The sequence below is a fragment of the Mangifera indica genome, chromosome 16 (assembly GCF_011075055.1).
Source record: "Mangifera indica cultivar Alphonso chromosome 16, CATAS_Mindica_2.1, whole genome shotgun sequence".
Classification (NCBI taxonomy): domain Eukaryota; kingdom Viridiplantae; phylum Streptophyta; class Magnoliopsida; order Sapindales; family Anacardiaceae; genus Mangifera; species Mangifera indica.
This window is the reverse complement of record NC_058152.1, coordinates 4,638,445-4,663,617: the sequence shown is the minus strand read 5'-3', so window position 1 is coordinate 4,663,617 and position 25,173 is coordinate 4,638,445. Positions and strand designations below refer to the sequence as shown.

At 34.9% G+C, this 25,173-nt stretch overlaps 2 protein-coding genes across 9 annotated transcripts in view; both read left to right on the top strand.

Annotated features, from left to right (window-relative positions):
* The window catches only part of LOC123198665 (serine hydroxymethyltransferase, mitochondrial-like), a 35,495-nt gene extending 26,767 nt beyond the window's left edge, over window positions 1-8,728 (top strand). For 2 of the 5 annotated variants that reach the window (XR_006498100.1, XR_006498102.1), the window contains exons 11-13: window positions 1,034-1,185; window positions 7,075-7,156; window positions 8,601-8,654. Coding sequence is in view for 1 of the 5 variants with exons in the window: in XM_044613406.1 (XP_044469341.1) it covers window positions 7,075-7,156; window positions 8,601-8,608 (90 nt within the window). In the remaining 4 variants the exon portion in view is untranslated. Of the gene's footprint in view, window positions 1-1,033; window positions 1,186-7,074; window positions 7,157-8,600 lie in introns of all 5 variants that reach the window. The other 3 variants (XM_044613406.1, XR_006498101.1, XM_044613409.1) reach the window with 3 other exon arrangements.
* Window positions 8,729-12,440: 3,712 nt separating this feature from the next.
* Window positions 12,441-21,194, top strand: LOC123198664 (transcription-associated protein 1-like). Of its 4 annotated transcripts, none has more exons than XM_044613402.1 (13): window positions 12,441-12,580; window positions 12,765-13,021; window positions 14,089-14,501; window positions 14,576-15,005; window positions 15,606-16,904; window positions 17,206-17,466; window positions 17,561-17,851; window positions 17,947-18,412; window positions 18,711-19,141; window positions 19,395-19,673; window positions 19,937-20,486; window positions 20,597-20,800; window positions 20,899-21,194. In XM_044613402.1, the coding sequence occupies exons 2-9, from the start codon at window positions 12,839-12,841 to the stop codon at window positions 18,905-18,907; spliced, it is 3,540 nt and encodes a 1,179-aa protein (XP_044469337.1). In that variant the 5' UTR covers window positions 12,441-12,580; window positions 12,765-12,838; the 3' UTR covers window positions 18,908-19,141; window positions 19,395-19,673; window positions 19,937-20,486; window positions 20,597-20,800; window positions 20,899-21,194. The 4 variants fall into 4 exon arrangements, with proteins under 4 accessions (XP_044469337.1, XP_044469338.1, XP_044469336.1 ...); XM_044613403.1 differs by having other exon boundaries at window positions 12,453-12,580; window positions 12,674-13,021; window positions 18,869-19,141; XM_044613401.1 differs by having other exon boundaries at window positions 12,453-12,580; window positions 12,674-13,021.
* Window positions 21,195-25,173: the final 3,979 nt, after the last annotated feature.

Sequence of the window (25,173 nt, the reverse complement as noted above, 5' to 3'; positions counted from 1 at the left end):
AAGGGATAACAAGTTATGGTTGTCTCATGCAAAATACGGACCATGAGATTGGTTTCCTTGGTGAAATGAGTGAAATTCTCTATATTTCTAGCTTCTCTTCATCCAATAAAATTTTCAGAGATAAACCTTATGAGTTAACTTGCCTTCTAGTTATTCATCTAGGAGTGTACAAATCATAAAGGCCTTCTAATTTCTTCCAAAAGCTAACCATGTCTATTGTTTTATTCTGGCCATAAGTAGCTTTAAGCCACCAATCATTGCCCTCTTGATCCTTATCCTTGATAAATATAGAAAATTCACCCATCAGAGAATCAACCACCTTAATCGCCCTGAGTAAATACAATTCCTCCAGGCTTGCCACAAGAAGGAAGAAAAATCCATTATTTAATCTGGACCTTTATAAGCTTCCTCCTTTGGTTTCCATGAAGAATAACAATTTCTGAAGATGCTATAAGAAGAGTTTCTTTAATAAGTCTCCTCCTCATGCTTTGTAGCCTGCTAATATTCCATTGATAATCTTCATAGGGTTCTTGTTACACTCAGGTACTGAAAGCCACCCCTTTCATAGCTTAGCCAATGAAAGCTTTGGATTTTCCTGTCTTGGTGTAGCCCTTGTATCTCTATTGATAGCTAGTCTATCTTGACTAAGTTCATGCTTATAGGAGCTGAGGCTGAGTTCATTATCCCCATAAATTCCTTAAACTTATGGAAATTGTTTTCATCAATCTGACACATACAAACCTTTGATTGACTGCATGCTTCTTAAGCCTATTCATCTGATCAATGACGAAATGACTGTAGCAATTTGGTTTTCTTATTGTTTTTTTCTATGTCTGTATTGATAGACAATTGTTTTCTCTTTTTTTTTTTTTAAATGAAAATAATCTCCTTGATCAATGACGAAGTTTGTTATAGATCCATATTGTTCAACCAATTTCTCTATATGAATAGTCTGGTCATTTGCATAAATGTTTTTCAGTGTCTTCATAGGCTAAATTGAGATCTTCATCACCTGATTCGTCTTTTTCATCAGATGTATCTATACCATCGTGACAGGCACCATTAACAATAATTTCAACCTCATCATTCAACATCTCCTCCAACTTGTTGAAACACTTCCCTGCTGCAAGGGTAGCAAGCTCTTCAATGTCACACTCAGAAAAATTAGTTTTTTCTATATCATGAGTATTAGCTCTCTCTTTTAATTCTACCTCTAAGTTAAGATTATCTACTATATGGTCAACTTCTGATTGTGAAGCACATATTATATTACTCATGTTAGTTCTTTATTGTTGTTGTTAACTTCAATTTATGGGTTTATCATATAAAATGCTTTTCTTATTAGTTTTTTTGCTGTAATGTTTTCTTGTTGGCTGCATTTCAGAAATATGTAGATACTAACTTATAATAATTTAAATGAAAATTTGGATGTTTAGCTCCCTAATTAGTGTTTTTTGATATTCTGATGTTGTTGACCATTGTCTGGGGCAATAGTGGAAGTTGGGTGCTGAAAGTTATGAGCCTATGTGGGTTCTCTTGTGATAATGCCATGTATTTTCTTATGTAAAAAATAAGAAGTTAATGTATTAATTTTTTATTCTTAAGTTTAGTTCAGTATTTCAGTATTATTAAGTACATAAATGGTACTAGTCTCATTTCTCCTGTCAGAGTTTAGCAAGTTTCAAGGAAGGTGATTTGCTTTTTACCTGTACATTCCAACTTGTTCACATTTTGAACTTCTCTTTTTCTACTATTTCAATCTTTTATATTTGAACAAAATTGAGATGAAAAGTATATTTTCATTCATACTTTTACTGTTACAGATATATATATTAGGCATCCTAGATTAGGAAAGAGGAATATTTGATTCCTATAATTGTGATCCTATAATCAACTTCTATCATAATTAAACCCTTATAATTAAGCCCTATATAATAATGTACATATTTACAGATTCCGTAACACTCCCCCTTAAGCTGAAGCATAGATGTTAATTATTCCCAACTTGTTATAAATATAATCAATTCGAACTCTATTTATAGCTTTAGTGAAAATATCCCCTAGCTGTTCTCTAGTCTTTACATATCTTGTAGAAATAAAATTCTACTAAATTTTCTCTCGAACGAAATAACAATCAATCTCAATATGTTTAGTTCATTCATAAAACACAAGATTAAAGGCAATATGAAGAACAACTTGATTATCATACCACAATTGTGCTGGTAATAAAATTTGAAAACCCACTTCAGTCAAAAGTTGATATACCCATATTATTTCACACACAGACTGAGTCATAGTTCTATATTCTGATTCTGCACTAGATCGGGATATAACACTCTGCTTCTTGAAATCTGCTTCTTCCACAATATCAAATTTCCTCCAACAAAAACACAATAATCAGTAGTGGATCTTTTATCTATCTTAAAATCTGCCCACTCTACATCTAAGAAACACTCAATGTCAGTGTGACCATAATTTCCATATAATATGCCACATCTAGGAGCACCCTTCAAATAGCACAGAATTTGCTCTAAAACTACTCAATTAATCGACTGTTGGAGAAGACATGAATTGACTCACAACATTGACAGAATATGCAATGCCAGGATGAGTCATTGTCAGATAATTCAACTTTCTCACTAATTTTCTATACTTCTCAGGTTCTTCAAATGGTTCACTATCTTTTGTAAGTTGTAGATTAGACATCATTGAAGTGCTACATGGTTTAGCTCCTAATTTTTCTGTCTTAGTCAATAAGTCAAGCATATATTTACTTTGAGGTAAGAAGATGTCTTTCTTACTTTTTATCACTTCAATACCCAAGAAATATTTCAACCCCCTAAATCTTTTGTTTGAAACTGAGTGTGAAAAAATGAATTAAGAGAGAAAATTCCCATTGTATCGCTCCTCGTAATGATAATATCATCAACATACATAACTAGAAGAATACTACTAGCTTCAGACTATCTGTAAAAAACTGAATAATCACATTTGCTCTTTATCATGTTGAACTTTTGAACTACCTGATTAAATTTTCCAAACCAAGCACGAGCACTTTGTTTCAAACCATACGAGGATTTGCGAAGATGACAAACCTTCCCGTACTCCTCCTAAGCAAAAAAACAAGGGATAAGTGACTGTTGATCATCTAAACCAAACCATCCAATGACTTTCTTTCTTGTAGGTAGATTTACCAAATCCCAAGTACCATTATCATCTAAGACATTCATTTCCTCTATCATAGCCTCATGTTAACTTGGATGAGATAAAGCTTCATGAGTGGTTTTGGGAATAAAAATATAGTTGAGTGATGCAACAAAGGAACAAGAAATAGGGGATAAGTGACTATAAGAAACACAAGAAGAAATAGGGTAAGTACATTGTCTTTTACCTTTTTGAAGAGCAATTGGTAGATCAATATCACTAGGAACTGGATTTGATGACGAAGAGATTGGTTCAATACATGTATCCGAAGGTTGTTGACATCTGGAATAGACCTAGGTAATGGGTGGCCTAACAAGGGTAAACTTTTCAGGTGGAGAAACTGTTGGAGAACTAATAGATGTAAGAGCAATAAGTGGAGAGACCTCTAGAGGGTGAGAAGAGGTAACAGTGTACACCAATAAATCATCATCTTCCCCTGAATGGAGTAAGTAGGAGAAGTAGGCAAAAACGGAACGTTTTCCAAAAAGGTAACATCAACTAACACCAGATATCTATTTAGAGTGGGGCAAAAGCACCTATATCCTTTTTTAAGACGAGAGTATTGAAGAAATGCACATTTTAAAGACTTTGATCTAACTTTGTGACATCGGGACGAATATTACGAACAAAACAAATACTATCAAATATTTTAGGTTTAATAGGAAACAAAGATTTATTTGGAAAAAGAATACTGTAAAGAATCTAACCTTGAAGAACCAATGACGACATGCGGTTAATAAAAAAAAAGGATGTGGAAACAACATCAGCCCAAAATTGTTTGAGAACTTGCATTTGAAATAAGAGTGTTTGAGTTGTTTCAAGAAGGTGTTTATTTTTCCTTTCAATTACTCCATTTTAAGATGGTGTGATAGCATAAGAGGATTAATGAAGAATGCCATTTTGGATCAGATACGACTAAAAGGATTCAGAAAAATATTTGTTGGCATTATCACTACGTAAAGTATGAATAGAAATATTGAATTGTGTTTTTATTTCAGTATAAAAGGCACAAAAATGAGAAAACACTTCAAAACAATTTTTTATTAAATAAAACCAAGTCATACGAGAATAATCATCAACGAAAGTAACAAAATATTTAAATTTAGTTTTAGACACAATAGGACAAAGACCCCAAACATTTTAATGAACTAACTCAAAAGGAGAGCTAGCTTGTTTATTGACTCTAGAACCTGAAGACAGACAATGATGTTTGACAAATTAACATGACTCACAATTTAACGAAGATACATGACTAAATTGTGGAAATAGGGTCTTCAACAAAGGTAGAGAAGGATGTCTGAATTGACAATGAGCTTCAAATATAGTTAAGGTGCTAGAACATGCAATGGATCTTGGCATTTGCATATCAAAGACGCCCAGATTCATGTCCTCTACCAATAATTTGCTTCGTTGTAAGATCCTAAAATAAACAATGATCAGGGAAAAATGAAACACAACAATTAAGAGTACGCATGAGTTTTCTCACAGAGATTAAATTAAAAGAAAATTGTGGTTGACTCAAAACAGATGACAATGAAATTAATGGGGTTGGATTAACAGTGTCAGAACCAAGAATAGATGATGTTGATCCATCTGCTAAATTAACACTAGAAAATGATGCAAATGATTGAAAAGTTGAAAAGAGACTAGGATTACTTGTCATATGATTTGTAGCACCAGAATCAATGACCCATTTGGCTGATGAGGACACGACATGTATTTGATTTGCCTAACTCAGCAATGATAGTGATAAGAATCAATGAAGACTTCAGTGATTCTTGGTACTGAGAGAACTTGACATATTCATCTGCAGAAATCATAATAGTCTTTCCAGATGATGAATTGGCAATAGTGTTAGTAGCTGCAACATGTGCTAATTGGAATTTTGGAGCCCGATTTTGCAATTTTCTATAAGTGCGCTTTGTATGTCTTGACTCATGGCAATAATTGCACAAATCCCTCCTGACTTCTGACTTCGATCAGTAACCTTGTCACGGTTGCTACTTGCCCTCTCTCTATTACCATTCCTATTATATGAACGTCCAGGTTCGGGTGCACTACTTTGACTAACAAGAAACTATTACTCTGAAATGATGGAGTGCTTTCTGTGCGAAGTATCCTATTAAATGTGTCATGCAAAGATGAAATCTTAGGACTAGCAAGTATTGGATATTTAGCAGTTTTGAGCTTAGATGGAAGACCAACTATGAGGCTTATGATGGCCATTTGTTCTTGTTGCGCTTGTTGAACCTTCACATCAGGACTAAAAGCTAATAGCATATTAAGTTCTTTTGAAGTCTATAAAATAAGATGTGATAGTGCTCTCCTGTTTTTCTGCATGATAGAAAACTTTGCATACCTCATATATATTTGAGAAAGATTACCTCTTCCAGGGTACAAGAAGTCTAAATATTCCATTAGTTTTTTAACCAATTCATAGTGATTAATTAAACTAACTACCTCACTTTTAATGGAATTCCAAATCTATAGGAGTAATCGGACATCATCTCTCAGCCATACTTGTCTAGTACCATCCATAGGAAGAGCTTGTGTAAGTTGATCATCTTTCTCAAGGCTTAATAGATACAGTTGAACGGTTTTACTCTATTCTAGATAATTGGAACCATTAAACTTGTGTTCAGTGATTTTTGACATAATAAAAACCATATCAATCATAGTTATAGGTTTAATATCAGTCATAATAGCGCTCGAAACAACCGAATAGAATAAGCAACAAGAAATTGTTGGACTACCTGATTTATGTTGCAACTGAGTGCACGAATATGTTGTACAGAAAAAGAGAATAGCAAAAAAGGAGCTGAAATCTAATTAGGAAGAGAAATTTGGTGATAGCAATTGTTCCAACGACAGCGATGACACATGCGATGAGATTATGGGGATCTGAATCATCGGCGTTGTCTGAGTTTGACTGTGCCGGCAGTGAGAACTAACATGAGTCAAAGCAAGAGATTCGATGTGAACGTTTGCAAAAGAAACGTGTGGCACGTGAGTCACGCACTAAGCTTCCGATGATCGAATTTTGGGAAATGGGCGATTGTTTGGGCGCGTTCTTTTTTAGAGTGGCGGTGAGATCCAATGGTTACTTTACAAGGGTGAACTACGAAATTGCTTACTAGGGTAAGAAGAAATTTCCAGGTTTTGCACACTAAGGCAAATCGGGCTCTGATAACATGAACAAAACTGAGATGAAGAGTATGTTTTCATTCATACTTTTACTGTTATAGAGATACATATATATATATACATTAGGTATCCTAGATTAGGAAAGAGGAATATTTAATTTCTATAATTGCGATCTTATAATCAACTTCTATCATAATTAAACCCCTATAATTAGTTTCTATATAATAATGTATATATTTATTGATTCTTACAAAAGTAAAGGGAAAAAAAAGTGAGGCTTCTTGCAATTTAGTGCACTATTAGATCAAATTTTTCACCTTCCAATTTGTGAGACTAGTACTTAACAGATCAATTAGGTATCGAACCTCTGTTTAAGCATTATACTTTTGGTTTCTCAGATCAAGGATTTGTTAATTTTAAGATAGTCCTGAACAATTGTGGTTTGTGACCAAACATTGAAGATTGTGTTATTTCTATTCATCAAGAAACGTGCCTTCGACAACTTTTAATTTTTTGTCATGTAGTGTTGGAATTGGGTTAGCATTCCCTCCATTGGGAAGAATTTGAATGTTTCACTGGAATGTTTGGAAGCCAATCTATACTATTCATTTTCTTCACAACATTTTTCTTATTGTTAAATTGCCAGCCGCTTCCTTCTTTCAAACATCACATTTAATGTTTTTGATGGCTGTCTTCCTAAATTCTGGATATATTGTATTGCTGCAGGCAGTTTTAAATTTGCAGGTCCCTGTGGAGCATTCAAAGGAAGTTAGTGACTGTAAAACTTTGATCAAGACTTTGGTTATGGGTAATTGATCTTTTTAATTTTTTCTTCTTATTTCCTTTTAATGTAATACCGGTTCATTGGCAGAGTTCATAGAACTTGTAATGCTTGCTACTCCCACATAAATCTTCCCTAATCCACTGTTAATGATTACATGTCAAAACTAACCAATCTTTGGCTGGATTCATTTGTAGGAATGAAGACTGTGATGGAATATGAGATAAAAAAAAAATAATTCTGAATTTTTTCTTCTGATTCTTGAATTGATAGTACATGGTATTATATAGTAGATTACAAGAGGAAAAATAGGAAACTAAATCACTCCTAAATCTGGAAAATTGTTTAATCCTTCTATTCAAGGGATTTTAAATTGGGTACTTCCTAATCTAACTTAATCCCTCCATTTAAGGGATTTCCTAATCTTATTTACAACTCATTACTTCCTAATTTATTTACAACTCAACACTCCCCCTCAAGCTGAGGAATAGATGTCTTCCATTCCCAACTTGAATACAAGATCATGGAATCTCGAACTGTTCAACCCCTTTGTTAGAACATCAGCTAATTGACATTCTGATGGAACATAAGACATACACACTAATCCTTCCTCCAATTTCTCTTTAATGAAATATCTATCAATTTCAATATGTTTTGTCCTATCATGTTGTATAGGATTATGAGCAATATTGATAGCTGACTTGTTGTCACAATAAAGTTTCATAGGACCTTCCCATTTGACTCTTAAATCATCTAGGATAATCTTCAGCCATAGCAGTTCACACAATCCTTGAGCAATAGCCCTAAATTTTGATTCTGCAGATGATCTTGCCACCACATTTTGCTTCTTACTCCTCCAAGTTACTAGATTACCTCCAAGGAAAGTACTATACCCTGTAGTTGATCTTCTATCCACTAGAGAACCTGTATAGTCCGCATCAGTGTAAGCCTCTAAAGTAAGATTATCGTTCTTCTTGAACAAGATTCCTTTCCCTAGATTGCCTTTTAAGTAATGCAACACCCTGTAAGCAGTTTGAAGATGAGGTTCTCTTGGATCATGCATGAATTGACTAATCACACTCACCGAGTATGCTATGTCTGGCCGAGTGTGAGCAAGGTATATGAGTTTACCGACTAACCTCTGGTACATTCTTTTATCAACGGTTTGTTCTCCTTTAGCTTCTCCCAACTTATGATTGGGATCCATTGGGATAGAGACTGGCTTACACCCAATTTTTCCTGTTTCTGTTAATAAATCAGTCACGTACTTTTGCTAAGATATGAAGATCCCTCTTAGAACATATTTTTATCATCGGCAAGATATCTTGATCATTATGAATGGTTGTGCAAATTATATTGACCATAAGATTTTTATCAAAGTACATTTTATTTTGTTTTATAAAATTGTTACTAGTGTTATGCTTTGTTATACTTTTGATTGCTCTTCTTATATATTTCCTTTTTAGTTCAGGTCATTAATCAACAAAGGATGCCTAAAGAACTTCTTCAGAACAGCCTCAAGCCTATCTTAGTCAACTTGGCAAATACCAAAAATCTAAGCATGTCTCTTTTGCGAGGTTTGACCCTGCCTTCTTGAACGTTTGTCCAATTGGTTTAATGTTACTTTGGGTGGAAAGTTGTTGGAGCACCTTAAGAAATGGTTGGAGCCTGAAAAACTTGCTCAGAGTCAAAAATCATGGAAGGCTGGTGAAGAGCCCAAAATTGCTGCAGGTAACATGTTTAACTTATGTCTTGTTATAGCAGTTTGGTTAACTTGTTTAGACTTCCACATATTAATGAGATCGTAGTTTTGTTTCTTTTTCTTTTCAGCTATAATTGAACTCTTTCACTTGCTTCCTCAAGCTGCATCAAAATTTCTTGATGAACTTGTAACCTTAACCATTGATTTAGAAGGAGCTCTTCCCCCCGGACAATTCTACAGCGAGATTAATAGTCCATATCGCCTTCCACTTACAAAACTTTTAAATCGATATGCAATGCTTGCTGTTGATTATTTTCTTGCTCGATTAAATGAGCCAAAATAGTTTAGACGGTAAGCTTATGATGCTTGATTGAAGTTGTTAACATATTTACTAGCATATCAATGAGATTCATAAGAGTTCGTCATCTTCTCTTTTTTTTTCTTACACCTTCTGTTCCAACTTCTAGGTTTATGTATGTGATACAGTCAGATACTGGTCAACCATTGAGAGACGAGCTTGCAAAGTCCCCACAAAAGATACTTACAATTGCCTTTCCTGAATTTATGCAAAAACTGGATACAGCTACTGGATCATCAACTCCACCTGCTGCTTTAATGGGGGATGAATGCCTCACAGTTCCACCCCCTGATAGTTCTAATCTATCATCTGCAGCCCCTGCTGCAGCATCAGATGCTTATTTTCAGGGTCTTGTACTTGTCAAAAAATTTGTGAAGTTAATTCCCGGCTGGTTGCAGAGTAATCATATTGCGTTTGATGCTTTGGTTCTTCTCTGGAAGTCACCGGCAAGAATGTTTCGTTTGCACAATGAACAATAGCTCAACTTAGTGCAGGTAAAGTCATTCACTATTTAGGCTTGATTTAGTTTTAAAATTTGTTACCTTAGGATCTGCTGTGAGTTTACACTAATTTTTTCATTTTTCCAGTAAAATGTTTGTGTGAGTCAATTACTATGTGGTCCTGGTTCTTTTGTAATCTTGATTCTCATGTGTAGGTGAAAGAAAGCAAATGGCTTGTCAAATGCTTCTTGAATTACTTGCATCATGACCGAAATGAAGTGAATGTTCTCTTTGATATCCTTTCTATCTTCTTGTTCCATACTCCAATCGATTACACCTTCTTGAAAGAGTTTTATATAATTGACGTAATTAAATTTTCATAATCGTATTTTGAGTTTTAAACTTATGCTAGTTTGTTGGTGTCTGTATAACAAATTGTTACTGTCTTTAGGTTGCAGGAGGTTATCCCCCCAACATGAAGAAAGCACTTCTATTGCATTTTTGAATCTTTTCCAATCTAAACAACTTGCTCATGATCATCTGGTGATTGTGATGCAAATGCTAATTCTTCCCAATGTTAGCTCATGCATTCCGGAATGGCCAAAGTTGGGGGTTGTTGACCCTAATATTATAAAAACAATTGTTGACAAACTTCTTGATCCTCCAGAAGAGGTGATCACCCCAATTGTGCAATTTGATTATGTTTATTGCAATTCTTTTAGAAGTTTTGCTGTTTAGATTTATATAATGTTGTCACTTATATATTGATTATTCTTTGCCTTCAATTTACAAATATTCTCTATTTCTATCATAGGTTTCTTCTGAATATGATGAGCCATTAAGGATAGAACTTTTGCAACTTGCGACGTTACTTCTTAAGTATCTCCAGAATGATCTTGTTGATCACAGGAAAGAACTTATCAAATTTGGTTGGAATCATCTCAAACGGGAAGATAGTGTTAGTAAGCAGTGGGCATTTGTCAATGTGTGTCACTTCTTGGAGGCATATCAGGCCCCAGAAAAAATTATTCTCCAGGTAACTTGCAATGATGCATGGTCAAGTAGATCTATAAACTTGATATCTATATAATTGCTTTCACTAGTTACGGCCTTGTCAGCAAGTTCTTGGTATTGCAACATCCTAGGAATCTTTGTTCTTGTCACTATCAACTTAGTGTGGAATACTTTTTGCTTGTATTGTACCATTACAACTCAATGCTACAGAGGGCTTTGGGATAATTAACTAATTTGAGTGGACTATGTAAAATTCTAGACCACTTTATTGTATTGACATGTCTTGAATTTCAGTCAAATCAACATATTTTCAATTGAGTACCTCTTCAGGATCGATCTGAACAGAAAACTGATGAGTGACAATGGCAGGTGCTTGAGTTAAAAAAGTGCTGATATGAAATTATTGACTTCATGACCATTCGCTTATTTTCTCATACCATTGATAAAAATATACTGATGTGGGTATAAAAATCAGGTTTTTGTTGCACTTCTTAGAACTTGCCAGCCAGAGAATAAATTGTTGGTCAAGCAGGCCCTTGATATACTAATACCAGCTTTACCAAAAAGGTTGCCTCTTGGGGATTCTCAAATGCCAATTCGGATACGGTACACCAAAAAGATTTTGGTTGAGGAGGGTCACTCACTTCCTAATCTGATTCACATTTTCCAGCTCATTGTACATCATTCAGATCTCTTCTACAGCTGTAGAGCACAATTTGTGCCTCAGATGGTGAATTCTCTTAGTCGACTTGGATTGCCACATAATACTGCAGCAGAAAACAGGCGCCTTGCCATTGAACTTGCTGGATTGGTTGTCAGTTGGGAAAAACAAAGGCAAAATGAAATGAAAGTGGTAACCGATAGCAATGCCCCCAACCAGATGACTGATGGATTCAATCCTGGCTCTGCTTGCACTGACTCTAAATGTCCGGTTGATGGGTCTACATCTTCTGTTAAAGTAGAGCCTGGTCTTCAATCCCTATGTGTCATGTCACCTGGGGCTACCTCATCAATCCCTAATGTAGAAATACCAGGATCTGTCGGCCAACCTGATGAAGAATTCAAGCCAAATGCTGCTATGGAAGAAATGATTATCAATTTTCTTATCAGAGTGAGACTTCCTTTCCAATTGTGAATTTATTTATTGTAAGATCTATTTGAGATGCCAGATTATAGTTTACAATTTTTTGGAGTCTGCTTTCCCATTAATATCTTTTTATAAATCTAAAGCTGTCTGATTAAATGATGAATTGCTTGATTCCTTCTTCTTGGAAGCAAATTGCTTTAATTTTGTTCTATGGGTACAACATTGCATAGTGTTATTTGTGTGATATTTCTATTGTCCATTTGTTTTTATATCCCCACTTCTTTATCAAAATCCCAAACTCTCAAGTCTTCTTTTATTTTACATGAAATTATATGACTATTTTTGGTCCAGTTTTGAGATACTTCAGGTTAGGAGATTCTCACAGCGCAATTTTTTCAAAGATTATGGCAGATTCGTCTCTTCATTTATCATACTTGCATTATGAGATCTCTATGTGTTGAAGCTTTTAATTCATCTTGTTTTGCCACACTTCTTGTGGAAAGGGCTGTATATTTATTTTTACTTTGGGGAATCGAGTTACTGGAGTTTTTTATGAAGAAAACCATTTTTCTTGTGTGTCTGAAAACAGGTGGCATTGGTCATAGAGCCTAAGGACAAGGAAGCAAGTATTATGTACAAGCAGGCTTTAGAGCTACTTTCACAAGCTCTGGAGGTGTGGCCAAATGCCAATGTTAAGTTTAATTATTTGGAAAGGTTGCTGAGCAGTATTCAACCAACTCAGTCAAAGGACCCTTCCACAGCTCTTGCACAGGGATTGGATGTCATGACCAAGATCCTGGAGAAGCAGCCACACTTGTTCATTAGAAACAACATCAATCACATATCTCAGGTATTGTCCCCTATAAATTAGGCTTTTGATTTTCCCTCGTTTCTCTGCAGGTGCCTAAATTTTCACATTTATCATTGTATTTATAATTTTCAGATTCTTGAACCTTGTTTCAAGCATAAAATGTAATTTGCTGGAAAGTCGTTGTATGCCTTGTTGAAGATGGTCTTTGTTGCTTTCCCTCCAGATGCAGCAAGCACACCGACCGATGTAAAGCTTTTGAATCAGAAGGTCAACGAGCTAATACAGAAGTATATAAATATGATTACAGCTCCTCAGACATTGGGAGAAGATAACTCTGCTAATTCAATTAGCTTTGTTCTTCTTGTCATCAAAACCTTGACAGAGGTGCAGAAGAACTTCCTTGACCCTTCACTCTTCGTTCGTATCTTCCAACGTCTGGCACAAGATATAGGATCTTCAGCAGGATGTCATTTGAAACAAGTATGTTAATGTGACTTATAGAATTATGATATAATTCCCATTTTACTCTTTATTCAATTCTTATGAGGCTTCAAGTTTCTGTCCATCAGCATTTTCTTTCTGATGCCCTTTATGATAATGTTGATAATGAGGACAAATATGCTGCCGGTCTTTGATGGTAATGATGTCTTTTCCTACTTACATTGCTAGAATTTCACTTAGGGTAAAATATGTGCCAGACATGACCAGTAAATGCTGGAAATTTTCAAATGCTTCAGTAATTTTATGAGATTTTGCTTTTTGTTAATTCTTTTTCTCTTCTTCTTCTTCTTCTTCTTCTTCTTGGTATTATTATTATTATTATTATTATTATTATTTATGTCATGCCCTATAGGATTTATTCTGTTTTTACAATTAGGCTACATTTATGCTGCATCTAATATTTTTATTGCTCCTAATGCATGCATTTCTCATTGTCTTCCAAAATGATACATGTTTTCTACTTGTTTATGCACTGATCAGATCATTTGATACTTTTTTGGGACAAGTGGAGTTGATAGCAGGGATTCTAGTCTTCATGTTAGTTAAGCATTAAGTTATGGTTCTGCAATAGAGGTTCGGTTATGGTGATGCTGTTTGAAGGGTGCTTTTGGTTGATTTAGGTTTCAATTTTGAGAACATTTTTGAACTCCATATTATGTTTGGAATGTCAAGAATGGGGTCAACTTCTTTTCTCGAAAGTTCATTATAAATTGCTGTGTGGACTCCCTTGTTCTTACCCATGTCTTCAAGATTAACATATTTTTGACCTTGTAAGATGTACTGCTTTCCTTTCTGGATTAGGGATCTTATTTGCAATTGTCATCAACCGATTTTATGTTATCTTATTTTGTCCACTTTTAATTTTTTTTCATATAAAGAAACATCACTTGAAAATGTCAAATTAAATGCCGTGACTACTTTCTCCTTACAATCTTAGTGTTGTAATTGTATGCTTTCCTTCGTAAATTTGATTGGCATGACACTCGATGTCTGCTTTATGTTCATTTTTCTTGAAATCCTTGAAGTAAGATATCCTTCACATGCAGGGTCAGCAAGCTGATCCTTATTCTGCTGTCTCTTCATCATGTCAAGTGGTTGATGTTGAAGCAGTCATCTCAAATATAAAATCTGTCTTAAAGCTTATAAGTGAGAGAGTCATGCTTGTTCCAGAATGCAAACAGACCGTGACTCAACTATTGAATGCCTTGCTCTCAGAGAAGGGTACTGATCCTAGTGTGCTGCTTTGCATACTTGATGTGCTGAAAGGGTGGATTGAAGATGACTTAAGCAAACCAGGCACATCTGGCTTATCTAGTGCTTTCCTCACTCATAAGGAAATATTGTCTTTTCTTCAGAAGCTTTCACAAGTTGAAAATGAGAACTTTCTCCCTGATGCTGTGGACGAGTGGAACAGGAAATATCTTCAACTGCTTTATGAAATTTGTGCTGAGTCAGATAAGTATGTGACTTGCTTTGAGTTAATTTCCATTATATTTTATTACAGTACTAGTAACATGATTGGTTGACTTCCAGATATCATCTGGCTCTACGTCAAGATGTGTTCCAGAAGGTTGAAAAACAATACATGCTTGGTTTATGGGCAAAGGATCCAGAAATGAGGATCAAATTCTTCTCACTGTATGATGAATCTCTTGGGAAGACCTTGTTCACAAGGCTTCAGTACATTATCCAAATTCAGGACTGGGAGGCATTGAGTGATGTCTTCTGGCTTAAACAGGGACTTGATCTTATTCTAGCAATCTTGGTTGAAAATAAGCCTATTACACTTGCTCCGAACTCTGCAAGGATTTTTCCATTTGTGGTTTCAGGTTCACTTTCTGATAGTTCAGCAATGCAGCACCAGAGTACAGATGTTCCAGAGAGTCATGATGATACTCCTCTAACATTAGATAACCTTCTTCTGAAGCACGCACAGTTTTTGAGTGAAATGAGCAAACTTCAGGTTATATTTAAATTTTTATATATACTTTTTAGAATCTTATTTCTAGTGTCACATTGTTCTAGTGCTGAACTTTGTTTGCCTTGTAGTCAACCATGTTCTTAATATGGAATCTCAAAATTAATTTAGTCACTGTATTAGAATGAATTTCTATCTAGATTTCAAATTTGTAATTAGGTTGTTTTAATTTATTTGTCACTACAGTTCATGGCTTGGCTGATATACCTCACCCTAGGTTGTTTTTATGGAGACTTGGCCTCACTATTGAAATGATAAATATTGGTTTCTTAACACCCACCACCCCCCTTGGTGCATCGTTGATAAATACATGCCAGTTGGAGAGCTTAATGGGTAGAATGCAAAGATTGACTTAATGTTTGTCACTATTATTTTTTACTTCCATTTAATTTCTTCTGTCAGATGAACTAAAGGGACACACTAATTGGCAAATACTTGTGCTGGCATCGTTTCTTTATTTATGTTTTTAAGTGACCATAGCATTTGTTAATGATAACCCTTTTGTAAAACGGCTTGTTGGAAGTTTCTTCATTTTGGATACATGTTGCATATCACATTTAAGCCTGACTTGTTTTCTTCTTCCAGGTGGTTGATCTTATTATCCCATTGAGAAAGCTGGCTCACACTGATGCGAATGTTGCATACCATCTGTGGGTGTTGGTATTTCCCACTGGTTGGGTGACCTTACACAAAGAAGAGCAGGTCGCTCTAGCTAAACCAATGATTTCTCTTCTGTCAAAGGATTATCATAAGAGGCAACAAGCGAGCAGACCAAATGTTGTGCAAGCACTTCTGGAAGGACTTCAGTTGAGCCATCCTCAACCTCGGATGCCAAGTGAACTCATTAAATACATAGGAAAAACTTATAATGTGTGGCACATAGCATTGGCTCTGCTTGAAAGTCATGTAATGTTGTTTATGAATGACACAAAATGCTCTGAGTCTCTAGCAGAGCTGTATCGTTTGCTCAATGAAGAAGATATGAGGTGTGGGTTATGGAAGAAAAGATCAATCACCGCAGAAACCAGGGCAGGTCTTTCACTTGTTCAGCATGGTTACTGGCAGCTGGCTCAAAGTCTTTTTTACCAAGCAATGGTTAAGGCTACTCAAGGAACATATAACAATACAGTGCCAAAGGCTGAAATGTGTCTTTGGGAAGAGCAATGGCTTTACTGTGCTTGCCAACTTAGTCAGTGGGATGCATTGGTAGACTTTGGGAAGAGCATTGAGAATTATGAAATTCTACTTGATAGCCTATGGAAATTGCCTGATTGGGCACATTTGAAGGATCATGTAATCCCAAAGGCACAAGTAGAGGAAACTCCAAAACTTCGTTTGATTCAAGCCTTCTTTGCCTTACATGACAGAAATATAAATGGTGTAGGGGATGCTGAAAGCATTGTTGGGAAAGGTGTTGATCTTGCTTTAGAACAGTGGTGGCAGTTACCTGAAATGTCAGTTCATGCAAGGATTCCTCTTTTGCAGCAATTCCAGCAGCTGGTTGAGGTTCAAGAATCTGCTAGAATTCTCACAGATATTTCCAATGGGAACAAGGTTTCTGGCAGTTCTGTTGTTGGGGTACATGGAAATCTTTATGCTGATCTCAAGGACATCCTAGAGACTTGGAGGCTGAGAACTCCAAATGAATGGGATAATATATCTGTTTGGTATGATTTGCTTCACTGGAGGAATGAAATGTATAATTCTGTTATAGATGCATTCAAGGATTTTAGCAACTCAAATCCACAGCTTCATCAGCTTGGTTATCGTGACAAAGCTTGGAATGTGAATAAGCTTGCTCGCATTGCCCGTAAGCGAGGCCTTTATGATGTTTGTGTGATGATACTGGAAAATATGTATGGTCATACCACCATGGAAGTACAGGTATTAGATGCTATAAAGAATGTGTCATCTAGAAAAGTATAAAAACTATTTTCCTCTTTGCCAAATGGTTGGCTTCTTCTCAAATATTTTGGGACGCCTCATCTTTAATTTTTTTTTACCAAGGAACAAGTAGTTGTACCAATTATTTGAAGTTCTGTAATGAGATTTCTTGATTTGTAAATTCAATTCCATCATTTAATCAGGTGAACTTTATGATGAGTCTGCTGTGTTAATCTCTCCTGAGCTTATCTTTAGTCATTTTTTATGATTATCTAATTGCTGATTCTCTTGCATATTGCAGGAGGCCTTTGTTAAGATAAGAGAACAGACGAAAGCTTACCTGGAGATGAAGGGGGAGCTTAGCAGTGGGCTGAATTTGATCAACAGCAATAATTTGGAGTATTTTCCTGTGAAACACAAAGCAGAAATTTTCCGCCTCAAGGGGGATTTCCTGTTAAAGCTAAATGATACTGAAGGAGCTAATGTTGCATATTCCAGTACTATCAGTCTTTTCAAAAATTTGCCTAAGGGGTGGATAAGCTGGGGAAACTATTGTGACATGGTAATCAAATGATCTGCTTTTTCTTGCCATGGAGTCATCTGTGACTCAAACTTGGTACTGTGGTACTGATCTGTTTTTTTATTTGTAACTTAAGGTGTATAAAGAGGGCAATGATGAGGTTTGGTTAGAATACGCCATTAGCTGCTTTCTTCAAGGTATTAAATTTGGTGTTTCTAATTCCAGCAGCCATCTTGCTCGTGTTCTATATCTTCTAAGCTTTGATACTCCCAATGAGCCTGTGGGTAGGGCATTTGATAAGTACTTGGAACAAATACCCCATTGGGTCTGGCTTTCTTGGATTCCACAGCTACTACTTTCACTGCAAAGAGCAGAAGCACCTCATTGCAAACTGGTCCTACTAAAAATTGCCTCAGTGTACCCACAGGTAGATTTCTTTACAAATGTGAGATACACACACACGCACACACACACAATGTTTTTATTTTGTAAGCTTTATCCTTAATTGTTTTGAACTGTCAGGCTCTGTATTACTGGCTCCGCACATATTTGCTTGAACGTCGTGATGTTGCAAATAAATCTGAACTAGGTAGAATTGTAATGGCACAGCAAAGAATGCAGCAAAATGCCTCTGCTTCCAGTGCTGGTTCTCTTGGATTGGTTGATGGAAATGCAAGAGCCCAGTGTCAGGGTGGGGGGATTTTACCTTCAGACAAACCAATTAATCAAGCCACTCAGTCTGGTGGGATTGGATCTAATGATAATTGTATCTCTCATGGGCAAGATCCTGAACGGCCGATAACTGCAGAAAGTAGTGTGAACACATCCAATGATCAACCTGTGCAACAAGGTTCTGCCACCAATGAAGGTGGTCAAAATGCAATGAGGCGTAATGGTGCTTTAGGTTTGGTAGCTTCTGCTGCCAGTGCTTTTGATGCTGCAAAGGATATAATGGAGACCCTCAGAAGCAAGCACACAAGCCTGTTTGGTGAACTTTCTGTACTGAATTTCTTGTTTTACTTGAATGATGATTCATGAGGATGTCATAGTAGATAAGTGCAAATAACTGCTTCACCAGAAAATCATGCTTCACTATTATTTTATTTATTTATTTATTTTTTTTGTCAATTTGAGGAAGGAAAAATTTAGAACACAAGAAACATGACTAGTTTATTTCTTAATTGCTCTTGATACTGCCATTATTTTACTTGGTGCCACTGAAATTGATGAGATAACACGAGGAAGTAGCTTTTAATGTGAGGGTTTTTTTCTGCATTTGTATGCAGAGTTTACTTACGGAAATTGGTTCAAGATTTGTTACTCTGCCAGAGGAGAGACTTCTGGCAGTTGTAAATGCTCTACTGCATCGTTGTTACAAGTATCCTACAGCTACAACAGCAGAGGTTCCACAATCCCTAAAGAAGGAGCTTTCTGGTGTTTGCAGGGCGTGCTTCTCTGCAGATGCAGTGAACAAGCATGTTGACTTTGTGAGAGAGTACAAGCAGGATTTTGAAAGAGATCTTGATCCAGAAAGTACAGCTACTTTCCCTGCTACCCTCTCTGAGCTGACTGAAAGATTGAAACATTGGAAAAATGTTCTCCAGAGCAATGTTGAAGGCAGGTTTCCAGCCATGTTAAAATTGGAAGAGGAAAGCAGGGTTTGCGTGATTTCCATGTGGTTGATGTAGAGATTCCTGGACAGTATTTTGGTGATCAGGTGAATTACATCAGTATTTAGTTTTTCAGTTTCTGTCATCATGGTCAGTTGAATATTTTGTGAGTCATGATGGTTAAAATTGAGTTGGAAATTTATATATATATATTTTTTAGTGCTCGCTCTGTTAATCAAACTCCCTAAATTTCCTAAGAAGAGGCCTATTAAAAAGATGCAAGTTAGAAGACAATAATGCCGTACAAGAGCAATAGTATTTGTTGTTAGTCTAGTTTAACTTTTCTACTCAATTTTTCAGGAAATTGCACCGGACCATTCCATTAAGCTAGATAGGGTTGGATCTGATATACCAATAGTGCGAAGGCATGGAAGTAGTTTTCGTCATTTGACCTTGATAGGCTCTGGTGGCTCTCAACGACATTTCATTGTTCAGACATCTTTGACCCCAAATGCTAGGAGTGATGAAAGAATATTACAGCTTTTCAGGATGATGAACCAAATGTTTGATAAGCACAAGGAATCAAGACGACGCCACATATGCATTCACACACCAATTATTATTCCTGTTTGGTCACAGGTGCTGTACTTTCTTTTTTCAACATTTTATGTCCTCTATTTCTCTGTTCTTCCTTTGAATGGAAAACCATGGTTATAAGAAACCACATAAGAAGTCAGTGTGGCATGGGATGAATGCAGAAGGTACCTTTGACCGAGAAAATCATTCCCTTTTTATTTCCATGTTCATTCACTTGTATTTATTGAGTGGTGATTGCTGACTAACCTGTACAGAGATTTCTGTAAAAAATAATTTGTCTAATAATTGAAATGCTGCATGGCCAGGTTCGAATGGTTGAAGATGATCTGATGTACAGCACCTTCCTTGAGGTGTATGAGAACCATTGTTCTAGGAATGATCGAGAGGCTGATCAACCTATTGCCTATTTCAAGGAGCAGTTAAACCAAGCTATATCAGGCCAAATCTCACCTGAAGCTGTTGTAGATCTGCGTCTCCAAGCTTATAATGATATAACAAAGAATTGTGACTGAGAGCATTTTTTCGCAGTGCATGTACAAGACACTGCTGAGTGGTAATCATATGTGGGCTTTCAAAAAGCAATTTGCCATACAGTTGGCCCTTTCAAGTTTCATGTCTTTTATGCTACAAATTGGAGGAAGGTCTCCAAACAAGATTTTGTTTGCTAAGAACACTGGGAAAATATTCCAGACAGATTTTCACCCAGCTTATGACGCAAATGGAATGATAGAGTTTAATGAACCAGTGCCTTTCCGTCTGACAAGGAACATGCAATCATTTTTCTCCCATTTTGGTGTGGAAGGCCTCATTGTGTCCGCAATGTGCGCTGCAGCACAGGCTGTGGTTTCATCCAAAGTAAGTTTTCTGAAAGTTGTTTCATTTAACCTATAGATCTAGAGCACAGGTAGAACTTTGACTTAACTTTTTCTTGTTCTTTTTTTTTTTTTTTCTCCTATATATTGCAGCAAAGCCAGCATTTATGGTATCAATTAGCCATGTTTTTCCGTGACGAGTTGCTATCATGGTCTTGGAGAAGACCACTCGGGATGCCTGTGCCCCCAGTTGGAGGAAGCAGTTTGAACCCTGTTGATTTCAAACACAAGGTTAGCACCAATGTGGAGAATGTTATCGGCCGGATCAATGAAATCGCGCCTCATTATTCTGAAGAGGTAATGGTAAAGTTTGCTTTTTCATACCCAGTAGGCTGAATTTGGACATCTTTGGTGGATTTTAATTTGATGACATCTTATTTTGTTTTGGCATTCAGGAAGAGGATGCCATGGAGTCACCCCAATCAGCGCAGAGGGGCGTCAATGAGTTGGTTGAAGCTGCTTTGACCCCCAGAAACTTGTGTATGATGGATCCAACATGGCATCCCTGGTTCTGATTGTAAGTTATCAATTACTTTTGCCATGGATATTGGATGTGATAACGAAATTTTTTATACACGAATCCAAGGCTAGTTGTGCATGATCCGTCCCCTCACACAACACCCCTCCGCGATAGCATGAACTAATTTGTGGAAATGAATGCATATTAAATGAAATAAGCATTGTCTAAGTATCATTGGACTAGTGTCTAATGTGGGATTCAATAACAATATACAGGCGGTTTTGTGAAAAACAAATTACTCTTAAGGGTGTGTTTAGATTAGGAAATGTTTTATTATTAAATATGAAAGATTACTGTAAATATAAATCATCTTGAAGGATATTGACTATAATTATTATGTTAATTAAAAATAAAGTGATTTTAGACTTAAAAATTTAGTAAATAAGAATAAAATAAAAAATATTTTAATATTTGAAATAAAAATTGTTATATTATTATTGATAATAAAAAATTATCAAAATAACATTTGATAATATTTTTTTATGGCAAATGAGACGGCCTAATGGGCTGAAATGATATTGTCCTCTAATAATTTTAACAATAAAATTATGTGTGTCTATTTTTGATACATAATTTATATACACAAATGAGGTGTTATCATATGGTTGGATGTTTCTTTATCATATGATAACGCATGTTTTAAAATCACTTAATTATATAATGATATATTACTGTGTATATAAATTATGTATCAAAAATATGTACATATAGCATTGTTCTAATTTTAACGCACATCAAGTGCTAATACAGTAACTATTCATCAATGGAATGGATAATGTGAACAGGTAGAAGAATTTGTTTTTTATCAGAAAATTAATTAGGTATCAGACCGCATCTAGTACTGTTTACCTTTTATTTAATTTTTGCTTACCCAACCAGGTTCCTTCGTAATAACAAAATAATATCTCAGCATCGTAGTCTTTGCCAGACTAAGTTGATTTTAACACAGCATTTCGTCAGTGTAAAACAAAGGTAGATGAATCAAATTCGAATTCATCTACGAGTGAGTCGAATTTGAATTCATCTAAGTTCGAGTTTAACTTGTTTCAGTGAAGTCAAATTTGAGTTCAAATTTAAATTCGTTAAGTTCGTTTTAAAAGTGTTTGAACTCAATTAGTTTGAGAGAAATCGAGTCCTAGTTTGGCTCGAATTGAGCTTTGAGCTCGGTTCGATATTAAAATAACATTATTTTGTTATATATTAGTGAAAATAATGTCGTTTTAATCGATTTGTACTGAATTTTTCAAGTTCACAAGTTTTATAAGTTTTTTCAAGTTTATGAGTTTTATGAGTCGAACACCCATAAAACTCAAGCTCAAAAATGTTGAATTTTCAAGCTTGAGTTTGGGTTTGAATTCAATTTATCTCAAGCTTATTTGAATCAAACTCGAGTTCAAATAAATTTGATTCGAATTTAACCCTACATGCTAATTCCAAATAGTTGGCAAATCTGATTTGGGTTTGAATATTTTACTTAACCTCAGTCTAATGGTATTAATTACTATGCTACTTAAATAATTATTTAAATTTTATTAGTTTTAGAAAATATAACGACAAACATAAACAAAAAAATATATAAATTTATTTTTATTAGTTGAAAGAGTGTTTTCATATGTTATAAAATAGTAGTGTTATATATACAATTTTTATATACAAATTTTATGCATAAATAATATATTATTATATGATTAAATAGTTAAAAATTAAAGATAAGATAATATCTAATTATATAGCAACACGTCATTATTTGTATTTAAAATTGTATACATAGTATTATTAATCATAAAAAAAAAAATGAAATTTTAAAAATATAACTAAATTATATTGTAAATTTGATTTTTAAAAAGAAAATGAGCAATGCTCAAAGTTATAATATTTTGAATCCACTATCTCTCCATCCACCTTACCCCATAACCCACCACAATTCGAAACACTCCCTAATCCACTCTTTATTTCTTTATAACTTTCTCTCTTGTTGTTCTCTCCTCGTCCCACCTATCCTTGAATAGATTACAAATTCAATATAAATATATTCATTATCAGTATGATAAAAAAAGACTTATGAGCCACACACAAAAGGGATAGATTTGGATTTTAGAGATCTTGGGTTGCATGGTTGAATTGTGTTTTGTATTCAAATTATTTGTTTCGAGTTTATAGAATAATTGGATTTAAATATGATTATGTGATGCATACTCGACTCCATCACCATTGTTGGGTTCCAAACCTTCCTCAAGCCTTCATGCCATCCAACAGCTTAAGAAAAATGAAAATCTAGCAACTCACAAGCCAAAAAAAGCATTGCTCCCTTGTTTTTTGCCTAATTTCACTTTTGAGTATAGCGTCATAGTATAAACCCAAGGTCCAAGTGAATAGCTTACACTCATTAGCCCAAATAAGCAACAAATGAAGTCCATTTTGAACCCAAACTGTCCAAGGAGCTTTAAGAAGCCCATTTGACCCAAATTTGTACATTTAATTGCTTTAGAACTAGATGGAAACTTGGATGCAATGATAGGAGACATATTTCCTAGATTTAGAAAAACACATAACCATTAGGGGGCGTTTGGTTTGGGTAATGTTTGATTACTAAAATAGAAAGATTACCTTGAAGATAGATTACTTAGAAGATTACTGGGTATAAATGATTACTATGTTTGATAAAATTTAATAGATATAAATAATTATTGTATTTGGTTAAAGGTAATAAAAGATTACTAGTAAATTATTTTACTTAAATGCCCTTGAATATAATTATTTTTAAATATTTTTTATATTATTTGTCATATTAATTAAAAATAAATTTATTTTTATCTCAAAAAATTAATAAATAATAATATAATTATAATAAACTCAAGATTATTCCAGTAATCTTTAAATACCTAAGGTGAAGGTGGTAATCAGATTACCACCTATATTACCTGTCACATCAGCATTGGTAATAGAAGATTACTGTAATCTTTTATTACTGACAAACCAAACAAGGGAATAAAAGATAGATTATCAAGGTAATCTTAAAATCTCTCAACCAAACGCACCCTTAATGTTTCCTAGTAAATTAATGAGGTATGAGTTTAGTTTATAATAGAAGACTTAGCATACATTAAGGAGTTTAATTGATTTTTAATTAATTTTGTTTGAGCTCGAGCTTGGCTCAAACAAACCTGAAACAAGCCTTATAATTGCGAGCTCGAGCTTTGTTTGATATTAAAACCTAGCTCAAGCCCGAGTCTGAGCTCGAATAATCACCCAAGTGGCTCAGCATAACTCGCAAGCCAATTAAGCTCGCCTAAGCTTCTGAAGATCAATATCTTTATTCTGTATTGAAAGAATCAACTTCAAATTCTTCCAGGGGAGGCCTTCTTCTAGCTTCTAGTCTTACTCAACTTCAAGTTCAACTTCTACCGACTCGTTCTTTGGTAAATATAAATTGATACGGTGGGCTTTAGTTTGGCCTTATTTCCTCTTGTTGAGAGGAAAGCTTTCTCTTCTTCTTTTTCACCAATTTGGCTGATAAATCAGCCATATCTGAATTTAGGAGTTTGGTCAATGACTTTTTGAAGAGGGTACAAGGGTTTAACGGGTCAGGGTAGTGTTTAGTGAAGAATAGTTGTTTCCCCATTATTTTTCTATGAGTGCACTTTAAAATTTTTTTAATTTGATTTTATTAATTAGAGAAAATTTAAATAAATAAATATTTCTATTGTCTCTCATTAACTTTTTAGTATAATTTTTTTTTATCAAAAGTCAAAGTGTATTTCATTTTGGCTTTGCTTTCAACTTTAAAGTTTCAGTCTCTCATCATCTCATGCACGCATCTTCTAGCTTTATGTAAACTCTTCATCATTCGACTTTCAAAAAACCTCGTCACTTAATGTCTCTATCGATAACATCAACATCCAGTTGACTCTTTCTACCTTTCAAGATCGAGCACTTCCTCTGTTCCACTTCGGTGACAAATCATCTTTGCTTTTGGTTTTAGGCACTTCTATTTGTCAAGCACTCACGTTTGAAGTTGACGAGTTCAGCAATAACGACAAAAGATATATCAGATTTGTTATTTGTTTACTCGAATTTTTAATTATTTTTCCAAAGTAGAAACCCTAATTTTGGAATTAGAATTTCTAATTCGTGTTATTTATTTTATTTT